This window comes from Typopeltis vanoorti, chromosome 24 (genome assembly GCF_054136105.1).
Source record: "Typopeltis vanoorti isolate ZY-2024b chromosome 24, IOZ_Tvanoo_1.0, whole genome shotgun sequence".
In the NCBI taxonomy this organism is placed as follows: domain Eukaryota; kingdom Metazoa; phylum Arthropoda; class Arachnida; order Uropygi; family Thelyphonidae; genus Typopeltis; species Typopeltis vanoorti.
In genome coordinates, this window is record NC_143572.1 from 24022232 (window position 1) to 24037792 (window position 15561).

Here is a 15561-nt window from a genome sequence, read left to right on the forward strand (position 1 = left end):
ACTGTATCATTTATACTAATGAATTTCATTTAATCACTTAATTCACAGTTAATTTACACTTAATATTTAAGTTTCTAGAAATTCATGGTATTTTAGAGACATGAGAAAGATATAATTAGTGGGCAAGAGATGCTGATGAATTACTGCGACCTCCAATGGTCTGGCAAGGCTCTGGAACCAACAAGAGTGCCAGAAAAATCAGTGGTGTATCTGTGGGGTTTCATTGCAAGTATAAAATTCTAAAGGATACAGATTCAGGCATCTTTTGTATTAAGTAATTATAACAAGAATTAATTTGCTGTGTTTGTGAGAAAGAGAGAGAGAGATATGGAAAATACCAGTTTCTTTGAATTCTGGGTAATTCAAGGTACATATATAAAATACGAATGCTTGTTTGATATACATAAAAATTAGTTCGAATGAGAGTTGCACATTTAAAATAGTATATCTAGTTTTCATTGGGAATTTTAAAGAGAGCAACTATTAATTTTGTTACTAATTATAGCGTATTTTGTTTCATGCATGAAATATAGGGAAAACAAATCAAAACAATGAATGTGGCTTCACTAGACGATCTATTCCTACACCATAAATCTATTTGTGTGGTCATCTTATTCTAATTTACATTTCCACAAGTCTATTCTCCTAAAATAAATGAAGTGGTATCTTATTTCTGCTTATAGTTAAGAGAAATAAGCTACCATTTCTTTCCAATTTGTGGTACAACTATACCAACATAAATTTAAGAATGAATGACAAATTTAGGATAAAACATTCAATCCTTAATTGTCCTGCAAATCATAGCATTAAAATATACTAATGATGATTTACTACTAATTCAAAACTTATCTGTATGAAACCATTCACATTTCAGGAAGCTATACTAAAGGGATTGTTATATATAATTCAAAATTAGTACCAGTGGTACTGGATGAATAAACTGTCATAACACATTTACAAACACTACTGGATATATGAAGATACACACACTTCTTTATGCATAAAATTAAGCATAAAAAATGTTTCAGTTTCAAAATACAATTTGCTTTTATTTTGCCCAAAATGATGTGTTTTATGTGGCCTACCATCACTTCAGTCAAATAAAGGAAAATAAAAATGTGCCTACCTACAAGTCTGTTGTGTGGCTGCCAAACTTGTGTTCCACAGAATGCTCTGACAGGTGCAGGGAGAAAGAGAGAGAAAGAAGGGGGAAGACATTGTGCACTAAAATGCACTAAACTTACAGTCTAGTCCGTTCACTTGATCAAGTTGGTGGTATTAAACTTCAAGCACTAAAACCTCGCGACTAGTCCATCGAGATGGCATATATAAGGATAGAGATAGAGAGCATACTCACTGTATGGAAGGGACAAGAATACACTGTTGCTTCTTTTCAATTTTTGAAAGCAGTTCCCTGCAACTTACCAGTCCATTCCATAAATGAATGAAGAACTTGATTTTTTAAACCCTAATTTCACATTAACGAAACAAACAAAAATTACACTGCAATTTCCCCCCTTAAGCAGTTCAAGAGTTCTTTAAAAATAACCCAACTCCATTAAATCACAAGTCCACGAAAGAAAATAAACACCCCTTTTCAGATAAACTTAGTCCCTTCGCACAATCACAAGTCCAGGATCTTGGAGAGAACACCCACTAGTGAAGTCCAACAATTCTTCTACTGGTCACTAGCTAGCATTCATTTCCCCCCTCTTTTTTTTTTTTTCCTGAAATAGTGCCATAATTACCTGATAGAAAAGAAAAGCAAAATCAGTTGACAATTCTACAAACACTACATGGCAAATATTATTAAACTCTGAGCAGACCTAAACAGAATACTGCAGTGGCAACACTAGCTAAGTCCTGCTGTACACACTCCAGTAACGATTTCAGGCCTTGCTGATGTAGCAGCTAAATTTATGACCAATTCTTCCACAAAGGCACTTATTTGGTCGTTCCAAATTTTGTTAGCCACCAGAAAAGACACTACACATTTTTGATGCACTTAAATGAAGTGGTATATTAACTCCACAATTTTCCAGTACATAAGCAGCTTGCTGCTGCTCTTTTGAAGATTCTAACCTCAGTGATTCATGGGGGCTGCGATGAGAGGGGGGATGATCACGACGATGACGATCTCTGTGACGATCTCTCTGATCTCGAGAAGGTCTAGAAGTATGATTTCTGCTGCGTTTCATGCGATGCAAAATGGATATAAGATCAATATTCTCATCTATGGGAAACAGACGGCATAGTTCTTCTCCAACACGTGTCTCAATCTCCTACAATAAAACAAACTTGTTAGTTTCAGAAAAGAAACTGATTATTTAAGTAGAATTTTTTTTTTTTTAAAAAAAAGGCAATCTTAAATTATTAAAGCAAAGAAAAAAAAAAAACAGACAAATCCAATAATGACGGTTCCCACTTCCTATCCTAAAAGAGATTGAAAAGAGTCAATCACTTAAGATTTCCATGCTTCACTAATAAAATTATCCTTATAACCAGGCCTCAACAAATATGCTTCACCCACTTGTCCATGGGAAGTGAATTTTTCTAGCTAACAAGTAGCTAGAAAAAAACAGAATTTTTTAAAATTTAATAATAATATACTTCAACAAGGTACAACACTCCTACTCACTTCATGGGACTCCTATTCACTTAATGGAACATCATAAAAAGTGGGGGAAAGGTTCTCGCGTAAGTATTTTTTTTTTGCATAGTGAGCGGAATTTTGAATAATTTGTTAAGCCCTGTTTTTAACACACGACTCATGAATAATATATCCATAACAATACTACCACTAAATTTAAACAAATAGCAGTGGATATGGAGGAATAAAATTAATAAAGTTCAGGAGCAATTAATAAATTCTGATCACCACATTTGACTTTAATTAGGCAAGAGATTTATAACATGCATACACACCGATTATTACAAGTGATACAATCTAATAAAAATTATATCCTTATATAAACCTGTTGCAGTTAGTGCAACTTGGCATAATTCTAAAGGATAACATTAAGTTTCAGTTTTTGCACATCTTTGCAAAATTACCACTCGGCAATTATAAAATACATTGCTACAATGTTCTGCAACAAAATTTTAGTTGCTGACATAATGAAAATAATCAGAATTATGTGATGAAGTTACATCTTATTTTAGAGAAATACATTTCGATGATGACAAGGATGAGGATAGTTATTATGGAGAAAATTTATAATTCAAGTGCAAAACTGATAAATATTTTAAAATTTTGATAAATATAGTAATTAAGTTATCCAGCCATTCAATATTTGGCTACTACGAACTGGTAACCATGGCAGGGTCACAAACGATGTGTTGGTTATCATGTTTTAAATTATATCAGCATCAAATTTTAAAGAACATAACACAATAGTGCAAAATAAATTAAGGACAGGTGCTGCCTGTTCAACAGCAGACTGTAGTTTGCTTCTTCAGTTCCTTTAGTTCAATAATTTCCATAATTTCAAAATAATGAACATATCATCTGCTCAATTTTGAGAAACGCCAATGCAGTACCACTCAGTTAAATTTAGAACAGTTATTTGTGATTGAAAAATAAGAGAAAAAAAACTAATAAATAAAAATTAAAATAAATAAACATGGATACATAAAAGAAGCCAAAAGATGTTTATCTAAACAATATGACATTGAAGATTGACATTTTAATTCATTTGATATAATGAAAATAATCAGTTATGTGATGAAGTTATAACATCTTATTTTAGAGAAATACATTTCAATGATGACAGGGATGAAAATAGTTATTATGGAGAAAATTTATAATTCCAGTGCATTTGTACACAGTAAAGAATTGGAAAAAAATGTTTCTAATACAGCTTAATACACCAGCATTTACGATATCACAGCTCCGTACAGGTAAGGCTTTGGTGATCTCTCTCATGCATTCCTATCTATTTACTTTCAAATTCTCTATGTCAAGTTTTATATTTATTATTTTAAGTGAATCCTAATCATAAATTATTATAAACCTATTAGAAATTTAGTATTAGTACTATTCGTGGGCTAAGGAGTTAAATAATCCAGAAATCCTGCTTTAGAGACCAAATATGGAACTAATATGCAAGCCACTTTAGGCATTTGATATGTAAGCACAATGATCTCACACTGGAAGACTAAATTAATATACCATCTAAATCCATATTCACAGAATCTTGTGGAAAATTTTACACAGTATTAGTTTTTATAACTCAAAATTAAGGTTCTCTAACAAACTTCAGTAACAAATTAGAACTATATGAATAGATATTTCTTTGATTAATTTCACTTACCTTTATAGATAATAGCAAGGAGGAATTCAACTGCAATGTTCTCATAGAAGTGTCCCTTCAAGAACTTGGCTTAACTCTCATTTGAAAAATGACTACATTTATGCATGCAGATAAGGTGTAACATTTCCCTCACATAAATACTTATCCATATATATGTTCAAGATTAGTAGATCCAATTAATAAGCATAAAAATAGGTAATTTTTAAAAATTTTAACGAAATTTTTGGGAAGTGAATCCTACATTAATTGATAGGATGGTTTATATTTAAAATATACAAATAGCAATTTAAATTATAGCACATCAAAATATTTAATATAATTTTAAACATTTATACTTACATATGGAATGATAAAGCTGCTGCAGCAGCTTTGATTTTCTGTTCTTCCCATTTCTTCAGATAAACACACAAATATTTACATTTCTTTTTTGGTTGCCTTTTTACATTATTACTTTGCATTTCAACGTCACTATCCATCACAAAAATATACTGTGGCACTCTATGTTCAAGGATACTGAAAATGCTTTGAGAATGAATGCGGACACAATGGCTGATAAGAATGCAAGATAGGAAACAGACAAACAAAATCCGGAAGTGTATATTGAAAATCGCTACCAACGATTTGGTTATTCCGAATGGGGGTATCGATTATTAAAATGGCGGCAAAAGTTACAAGATCAATGTAACGATATAACGTTTTTGCTGGAACACCCATGTATGTTCATTGGCCAGAAAAGAATTGTATCGATTAGAATTTTCCAAATTATCGATATTAGTGTCAAATTGTATTTGGCGGTTATAATATACATTGAAAAATGAAAGACAATGATTGATTATGAAAAATACAGGAGTATTTGAAGATCAATATGGGAACTGGGTTGATCCAAAAAAATTAGCCAAAATACGGGAGTTCCCAGGAAATATGGGAGTGTTAGTCACCCTAGTATATACACATAAACTGGAATGTCAGCTGCAGGCCAGCTCATTTCTCACCTGTCCTTTTACTTACAAATAGTAAAAGGGCAGGTGAAGAATGGTGGTCATGTTGATGGAAAAGTAATAAAAATTATCACAAACTAGTGGAGAGCATGCTCTTCTAATCATATGTGGAAAGGCTGATCAGGACCAGAGAAGGGTCCACACTGTTTAATATTGTGGACCCTTCTACAGTCCTGATCAGCCTTTCCACCTGAAATATTAAATAACAATATTTAACATTAAACACCTCCGTAGTGCAGTTGGAAGAACGACAGTACATTGCACCCTTCGATTGGAATAGGCCTAAGTTCGATTCTCGTCGTGAAGGGAGGAATCTTTATGTGGACTTTTTCAATCAAAGGTGAGTTAGCCGATCTCATACTGAGGTAGCAGGGTTTTTCCTCCCGGAAACTTGGGTTTTTCATCCAGCACACAGACAAATCAGCCCTTCAGAACACATGCAATTTACAGACAAAAAATACTAGTTGTGGTGGTGGGTGGCGCTGATGGAGATGAGTGGTAGTAGAGGTTCAGTGTAGTGGTGGAGACAGTTGTATAGTAGGTGTCCTCCCACGATGAGTCTTCGGACTCCTTGGAGGTGTCACAAATAATAATATTTCAGCACTGTTCCATCACAATGGAAACATTTTTCATCTTCATTTCTAAGCAAAACAGCTGTTTTCATTTATTGTTTCAAAAAATTGAAAATAAAGAATTTCTTTTTCTGACATATGAACCGCACAGGTCTAACTGTAGATTTAATATAATGTAATTCAGTAACCCCCCCCCCACACACACACACATAAACAAACAAACATATCCCCCAAAAAGACTGCTTCTCTAATACTCTATTTAATCAAAGAGTAATTTATGAGTTGGATGGCTAGATAGCATCTGCTCTCCAAACAACAGGCTGTTGATTCAAATCATCTTGTGGTATATGACTGTGAATGTCTTTTAGTTGATTTTCAATGGCGTAAGATTACTGCCACCCTACTAGAGACCTCAAGTGATCTCAGAGCAGTGTTTGTGGATAATCTAAATAACTAAATAATTAACTTAGTAACTCAAATAAAACTGCGTAAACGAATAATCAATGAATGTCACAAGTTCATATTAATTTTACCAGTACACCCAAGAAGAAAAATAAGATTTATTATGTTAATATTTTGCTAGACTTGTTTTTAAACCAGCACTATTCAGAGCACAAAAACTTGTCACAGTGTACAAGGCACTAACACTTTATGGAAGAAGTCGAAATTGGAATGGACAAAATAGTGTCCGAAGTCATTGGGGGGGGGGGGGGGGGGGGGGCTATAGCTCAAGTTCAGTTATCTTTTAAGTTTAGACATTATGAGTGCATTAATTTCACATTAGAAAAATATAAATCACAAAATTATTACTGAACATATTATATTGAAAAAAATACATTTTTTCAAGTAGGTACCTAATTAGGAGAAAGATGTTATATGAAGGATTCAACAGCCATTTCAATCAGAAGAAAATATTTCAAAAATTAACTGATAAGCAGTTTTTCAAATACTTTCCAGAAAAAACTAATTGTTCAGTATCGCCCTTCAAGACAAGCATAATATAGCTCATATACGAACTAAAATAGATAAGAGCTAAAAAAAGTTCAAAATGCAATTAGGCAGGACACACAGCAAGATACAACACTCAAAAATGGACAAAAATAATATTCAAACAGTACTTCAGACAGATACAGGAAAACTAAAAGAGACTCGGAAGGAAAAGATTAAAGAAATGGCAGGAGTTCAATACAGTGAAAAATAAAGAAATCTGGAGAGGCTGTCATCTAGCAATTGACAAGAAATGAGAAATGACATTAATAGTAATAACATTAACAAAACTAATAATGTCAGTGTATTTAAACATTATTTAACACTCAGTGATGTCACTAACAATGAGATTAGATAAGAATAAGATCTCATTAATATCTAATTATTATCTAAATAAATAACAAATATATGAATAAAGTAATACATGATAATTCTTCTTCTGTGGATTGCTACCTTGTAATAGCAGAGAGGGACATGGTAATGAGATACTAGGAGTGATGCTGTTGGGTCTTGTTAACCTGGGTAGTGACACCCTAGGCAGTAATCGGAGATGGGCTAGGCATAATCCAAGAAGACCTCAACATAAAAGAAAATAGACTATATATATTTCAATGGTTAAAATAAAGAAAGAAGGTTGGTTGCAGTAAAATGGATATCTCCAATCATCTTGGCCTCAATCTACTGGAATATCGTTCAGTGAACAGCAAAGATTCAGCCATCAAATGCAACAGGCTGATTTGTATAAATTCACATTCAAACTTTCCTCCCTATCATTTTTTTTTTTTACATACACAGACCAACACTGATGTGGTAAACAGTGCTAAATTAGATAATCATTGAGCAAATACTTAATTAACCAGCAATATATGTCTAAAGGGTTAGATTTGGACTGCTTAAAGTCATAATTTCATTGCTTAGACAACCCACTGCTGAAGGCCCATATTTTCAACCTTACAATAAAAAATGATATATCTGTTTTCTTCACTTGAATTAAATCTGTAATCTGCTCAGCTTTACTACCTGTACTGCAAATGATTCCTGAATTAAATATTTTAACAAGCAAAATACACAAATCCTAGTATTCAGTCAACTATTTTCAAAGCATTTTCCTACCAAATTTCACATACCTGAATTGTTAAAGTATACTTTTCTGTCTTCTTTTCCAATCATTTAAGATCTTAAAAGACTACCCAGCTTCATAGCCACATCAAAATGAATTATTTTAATATTAGCACCCAGAAAACAACAAAAGCTCCCTTAGGCACACTGCTGCTAATTACCAGAATCATAGAAGACTCGCTTCTAAGTTATTTCTTCCTAGGGGATTCAAGTTTGTATAAAGACGAGGTGGTACGAAAAATTAAGAATTTTATCCAGCTAGATTGAAAGAGGCAGGAAACTGGTTGATTGTCTATTAATCAACCAATTGCCTGCCTCACTAGATAATCATCAATATTTATGAGACAGTTTAATCAGGACTAATATGAAATGATGAAGGTATTGGTGGGATTCAAATAAAAGACATCACAGACATTATCCTATTTCCCTAATTATTTTTAAAGAGCATGCAGGATGTTATATTGATTTTTTCAACCAAACCATGCTCACCTACTGTGCCTTCTGATCCATTTCAGAGTTAGCTGGATAAAATTAATTTTTTCCATTACTTTTCTTAGACTAAATGCCTTAAGAAGAAATAGCCTTTCCAAATTTCAATTTTAATTCATTAATTTAAATCTCCTATGTTAAATAAATCTTATATTCAAGCAGTATTTCCTCTTATGACTAGTTTCACTTATATACTTATAAAATTATTCAACAATCCTAGAAGGTTCATTGAGCACTTGGTTATTAATAATTCATTTTTCTCCTTACCCCTTTTTCTATAAAAGCTTCCCTTAATTAACCATAATTAACAATTCCTAATGTTAGGAATTAACCTAACATTCCAAGTAGTAGTAATAAATTTTTGCTTTACAATCTTTACAAGTTTGTTAATTCTATGTTTTACTTCTATCAATCATACTTACTATCTTAAGTATCAGGTAACTGCTTGGAAAGTAGTCGATGTACCCCCCAACCCACATGGGCAAGGTGCATCATGCCATGTAATGAGTCGTGTTTGAAGCTGGTATAAACTGAGAGAATATGACACTCCCAAGTCAATGCAACAGTGTCCGGGTAAAATGGTTGCACGAACTAACAGTTTGAAAGAGGCATTGTGATAGGCCTATATCTGTTTGGCAAATTGGGCCATCCCAGGTCAACAACCTGTGATACCATGGAAGCATGGGGGAGCCAACTGCAAGTTCTATCAGCAATGGCTGACCCACCAACCATCACAGTAGGATGCTACGAAGGATAATATGTACCACCATTCATTGGCTAACACCTTGATTGCAGAGTTCCGAGCATTGAATTGAACACGAATCTGAACAAAACCATTCATAACCAAAACTAACAACATGGGTTTCCATTGTAGGACTGCTATATGAAAGCGCCACATTACCCAACCAACATGCAGCATCATCCTCAGTGGTGCAAAGAGTGTATAGTGGAACATGGATGCTTGGAAAGCTGTATTATGGAACAATGAATCACTCTATATCCTCTACCAAGCAGATGGATGGCGAACTCTGGTAAGAGACATTCACCGGGCATCTGCCCATCGAATGTCTCTTACCAGAGTTCGTAATGCCAACTATGAAATTTGGAGTTGGCAGGGTAATGGTATGGTCTTGTTTTTCCTGGTTTGGACTTGGTGGTACCACAAACGTTGAACTCTGAGAGGTATCTGAACATTCTGGATAATGCAATGCTTCCTACTTTGTGGCATTTCCATGGAACTGAGCATTGTCTCTTTCAGCAAGACAATGCACCTTTATGTAAAAAAGCTGCTTTAACTGCATGGCTTGTGGACATGAATATCACCACACTTGACTGGCCTCCACAGAGCCCTGATCACAATCCTACTGAACATCTGTGGAATGAACTGGAGTGTCAGGTGAAGGCAAGGGATGCCTGCCCCAAAACAGTACAGGACCTCATTACATGCCTACAGGAAGGGTAGTCTAAAATTCCCATTGATTGTTATCTATGCTTGTGGAAAGTATATTCCCATAGGACTGCTGCAGTCATTGCAGTGAAAGGAGGTCCTATCCTACATCTTATTAAGGTGAGAACCATAGCTGTTTGCTCCTCACACTATGGTGTCTGTTGACTTCTTTCCATGTAGTGTATGTGAAAATCAATGTCAATATTTTTTTATGGGATTTATTTTTTTAATAAATTTAGATATTAAATAATGCAGAAAGGAAGTTATTTACACTGTTTACTTTATAACTAAGTCAAAATCAAGAACTCAGATACAACTCATTCCACTCAGTGCTACTCCTGGCACAAATCTGGTCCTCATACCTTTGCTAATCACATTCTTATATATCTAAAGGTGTCACCTCGTTTTCTCCTGTCTCATACTGAAAAAATATTTTATATATATTCTATAAAACTCTTATTAACATATTTCTATCATATTTTTTCCTATCCCATAACGAGCACTCTACTTGCACGCACCCACACACCAGTCACCATTCTGGTCACTTGCTTCTTAATTTCCACTTCCTTGAAAAATCCAGGTAACAAAATCTGTGCTGAATAGTTCAGATGTAGTTGTTTCAAAGTCTTTATAGATAGATAATAACCTCTTTATCCCTGCTTGTCACTTGGATGTTTCTTAACATCCAAGTGATTCTTTAAGGTATTTTGCCACTTTTGTGGCATGTTTTTTGAATGTCATCAATTCTCAAATCCCATTAGTATTATAGACAAGTCACAACTTCTTCAGTGTTGTGGGCTGAAGACATCACTTGCGATGTCATGCAAGACAGGTACTTCATCTTTATTACCTGTTACCCATCCTAGTTTAGCATGAACAAACAAAGGAATATTTGTGTATCATTTGGAAGAATGGCCCAAGTACAGAGCCCTGTGGCACACCAGCGGTCACCTGCCTTCTCTGTAATTCATTTTCACCATACTACTCTTCAATTTCCATCAGCCAACATCTTATTCATGTCATCGGCTTGCATCAATCTCCATATGATTCAACTTATACACTAGTTTCATGCAGAAACCTATAAATGCCTTTGCAAAGTCTACAAGATATAGCCATTTCCCTTATTCAATCCCTCCACAATGCCATGCTATTCCCATAGTATATCCTATTTCTATTCATCTATTCTTGAATTCTGTCCTTCCTTAAATTCATTCTAACTCAGTTTACTGTAAATCTCATAGGCAAATCTTTGTGAAGAAATGAACATGGCATTTAAATATTTTAGTGGGGAAAAAATTCCAATATTGTAAATATAGAAAAACACAGTAAAGATTCAAAAATATCTCTTAAAGAAAAAAAGTTACCTGTCCGTCTCTTCCTACTTTAACTTGTTTACCTTCATTCCAAGAATTATATAGGTGATAAGTTTTAGTAAATGGTAATTCCCGCCTGTAAATGAATAAACAACATTCCAAAACATTATATACAAACATTATATCAAATATAATAATTTTTTAATATACCAAGACTCAAAAGTAGATCTCAATAATTTTCAATATACATTTAAAATGAAAGAACAATTCGTAATTCTTTTTATCACTCTGCTGAGATTTCTATTATAAAGGTTTTAAGCCCATTCCATATTTTATTTATCAGTGATTACTGCAATACACATCTTATCCTTTATTACCTTCCTTTCTATGTATAACATCCCTTAAGAATGAAATAACTTGGCTTCCTGGATGCCTAACTTTGATAAGGCAATTAATCCTAACTAAAAATTGCTATGCCTATAAAGTGTATTTTCTTTGGCCAGTTTGTCAATTCTGCTAGGTAAAAAATCCTGCCCCATTTGTATGAGAGTGGCTAGCTGATTTTGGCAGAAAAATACTGAAATGTTTCCCCCCTTGTCTTTTCAATCAAATAGCATCAATGCTAATGACTGTTTTATTTAAATAACTTTCACTGCTTACATATATAACAAAATATAATATGGAATTTATTCAAAAACTGATATATTTCATCTAATGTTTGGGAGATAGACCATTAACTACACTCAAAAGATGAATCAAATTATCATCATCATCAAATTCCTGCCATGTACCCTCAAGGGGTGTACAGGATATGATAGTACTACATGAAAAAAATTACATTATTACTAACTTCCTATCTACAATTTTCCTCCAAATCAGTGTTACTTGTCAAGACTCCAACATTATCAGATCTTATATTTCTATCGTATCAATCCACCTATATCTTGGTCTTCCTCTGGGTCGTTTTGCTGCCAACCTGGCAGAGAACACTTGTTTTGCTAATCTTTCTTCACCCATTCTGTTTAAGTGACCATACCACCTGAGATTAGCTCTGCTAACACTTTCCAGGATGCTGACAATGTCAAGTTCTTTCCTAATATCCACGTTTTTAATATGATATTGCCATTGATGCCATCTGCTCACGCCTATAATCTTTCTCAGGACTCTCATATCTGCGGTCTCTAGTCTTTGGTCAAGTGTTTTACTTCTGACCCAGCTCTCAGATCCATAAGTTAAAACTGGTTTGAACACTGTCTTGTATACAGCTGTACGGCACTAAAAAGTTTTTAGTGCCGTACGTCAGTTATGTACCCTGAAGATGCCAACAGACTTAGTTGGTGAAACTAGTTGGTATAACTTAGTTGTTTATTATATGCACTTGATCAATATAATCCCAATAAAAAGTTTTTCCAGAGCTTTTTGGTCAAGGAAATTAAACGTTTTTTTAACAATCTTTGTGTATTTTAGTTTACCATTCATATCTGAGAGCTGCTCAACTTTTATTCACTTTAAAACTTTCTTACGTTATTCTTTTCAATATGAAATTCAATTTTATCCTGCTCAAGACTAAATAGTGATCACTTCCAATTTCAAATCCTCTGTACACTCTGGTGTCCTGCACCAGTGAGAAAACATCACTATCAACAATAACATAGTCAACGAGACTTTTCTTATTCCTTGCCTCATCTCTCCATGTGAATTTATGCACATTTTTCTGTTGGAACATGGTGTTAGTAATAAGTAGTCCATGGTCTGAGCAGAAATCCAACAGGTGTTTGGCATTATTATTAGCTTTGCTCTTTTCTCCAAATTTTCCCAAAATATTTTTGTATGTCTCAATCATTTCCTACTCTGCTATTTAGATCCCCAACGAGGACCAACTTTTCCTTTTTCATTGTGTCAGTTGCTTTTTCTAAAGCCTCAAAAAATTCCTCCACTTCTACCTTAGTAGAACCTTCTGTGGGACCATAGTCACAAATAAGTCTCATTGTCCAGTTCTCCATTCTCATATTTGCCCACATTACTCTACTTGAGACTGACTGCCATTCAAGAAGATTAGCCTCGTATTTTGTGTTGAATACTATGGCTACTCCTTCTTTTCCTTGATTGTCATTGCCTGAATATAACATTTTGTATTTATTGCTCAGAAAGATCTCACCAGTTTTGGTCTTTTTTTGTTTCAGTCACCCTTATTATGTCGATCTGGTACTTATCTAATTCCTCAGCTAGCTCCATTTCTTTGCCATTCAGGCTTCTTATGTTGATAGTACGAATCTTTAACTCTCGTGATGTTGAGTTGGGGTTTGTTTTCAGATCTGTTCCAGTAGCTAACTTTTTGCTGTTCGCCCTGGTTCCCTGGCGAAAACAACGGGGGCCTTGTTTAACCGGGCGATGCCCCAGCCGGCATGAAATTTTATCATGTTTTACCATCATTTTTTATTTTGGTTTAACCAATAAGAATACAATTTGGTCGGCTAAATCGCAAATTGCCAGCCCATCCTCGTTCGTTCAGTATCCAAGTAGATACCCAACAGGGTGCACCGCGAGAAGGCGAGGACTGGACATTAGGTCAGAAGCTCTGGTCGGTTCTCCGCATTCCTTTAAAGGCTATGTGGAGGTCTCCTCTCAGTTATACAGCTTTGACCCTTAAGCACCCGAGTCATAAATCATGCACATATTATCTTATGCATCAGTTGCAGCTGAAGTATACGATATTTCACAATTACAGTGCAAAGGAATAACTGTAGTAAGTTGCATAGATAAGAAATATTTAAAATAATTATTAATTAAAAAAAACTTATGAACAATTAATAGTGATCACTTCTCAAAACTTGAATATTGGCATACAGTCTGATCAGTTCGGAACTGGACGATTTAATAGCATTTCACATATTTCAAGGAAAAGATGAATTTGAACTTGCTAGAAGAAAGAAGTTTTGTCTAGTTCCAAAGAACTGTGTGCCTAGTGTTAATAGTGGAAGAAGGCCAGACTTGTCAGATTTCAAAAGTGCAATATAGTCTTGATGTTCTTCAATTCTAATCAAGGCCAGTTTGTCCAAAATAGGAAAGATGGCATGTGCTTGATAGCAACCTGGTAAGGAAAGAGGTGTTAACAAATCCTTTGTTGATGGTAGTAAGGAAGAGAGTTTCTGAGATGGTTTGAAGGAACCATATAGATTGAATTTACGAAGAATCCTTGCTATTTGTTCTGAGGTTCTTTTAAGGTAGGGTATCGAAATTCTTTTCACATCAGATTGTAGTCTGGTAGAAGGATAATATCCATTACATATTAGATTGCTTTGAATTTTGTTCAGTTCATCTTAACAACAAAATATATATATATATCCAAAGAGCAGATCACAGGAGCTGTCTTGATAATACCCATTTTTGTGATGAATGAGGGTATTATCAAGAGCAGATCGGTGATCTGCTCTTGATAAGATGATCTGCTCTTTTCATCCCCATTTGTTAAGATAAACTGAATAAAATTAAAGGCAATCTAATATTCCTCTATTATAAAACGTTAGTAAATTACTAAATCATGACCAACACTTCACATAGCCATGTTGACCCTCATATAGTATCATATTTTTATTTACCCATTCTTGAATTCTCCTTTTCATCAATTTTTCTAGTACTTTTACCACCACGACTAAGATACTGATTGGTCTATATGCTACTGTAGTCTTAGAACCTCCCTTATGCAAAGGAATAATTTTGCACTCTTTCCACTCCCTTGAAACTCAACCAAAGCTGAGATTTAAATTAAGCAGCTTAGTCAAAGGCATTGCAAGTTCTCTTGCACATTCTCGCAAAACCCTAGCTGATATCCCATCTAATCCCACAGCTGTATTTAGATCGAGATTCTGCAATCATAAGAACCGCCGATTCATCTATCTCTGTTCCCACATTAGTGTCTGTCACATAGGTTAAAGCAGTAACCTCACCAGGAAGATATATACTTTCAAAGTGGTCACACAGTAACTCAACTATTTTATCTGCTTAAATCTCCTTGTGACCATCACTCATTAAGGTTAATTTTCAATAGTCCCTCTTCCTCTTAGTTGCCACATAAAAGAATTTTTTTGGATTTCCTTTCGCCTTGTACGTTAGCCTTGTACTGTTCCTGAGTTTGCTGGTCACCTTTCTCTTTACATACACTACAGAGCATTTTCTTCTTCTGCAGCTCGTGCTTAATGATATTACTCATCCATCTAACTTTTATCTGATACCTTCCTTACCCAGGGTATACAATTTAATACTGCTTCCTCTAGATGAACCTTAACTATATCTCATGCACTACTAACATCCTTACCCTGCAGT

General features: G+C 34.4%; 1 protein-coding gene across 2 annotated transcripts in view; it reads right to left on the reverse strand.

Annotated features, from left to right (window-relative positions):
- LOC150093023 (uncharacterized) overlaps nt 1-15561 on the reverse strand; it is a 257599-nt gene that overhangs the window by 89936 nt on the left and 152102 nt on the right. For both annotated transcript variants that reach the window (XM_090413793.1, XM_090413794.1), the window contains exons 13-14: nt 11290-11374; nt 2083-2282 (exon numbers count right to left, since the gene is read on the reverse strand). In XM_090413793.1, coding sequence (XP_090269919.1) covers nt 2083-2282; nt 11290-11374 — 285 coding nt within the window. The remainder of the gene's footprint in view (nt 1-2082; nt 2283-11289; nt 11375-15561) is intronic.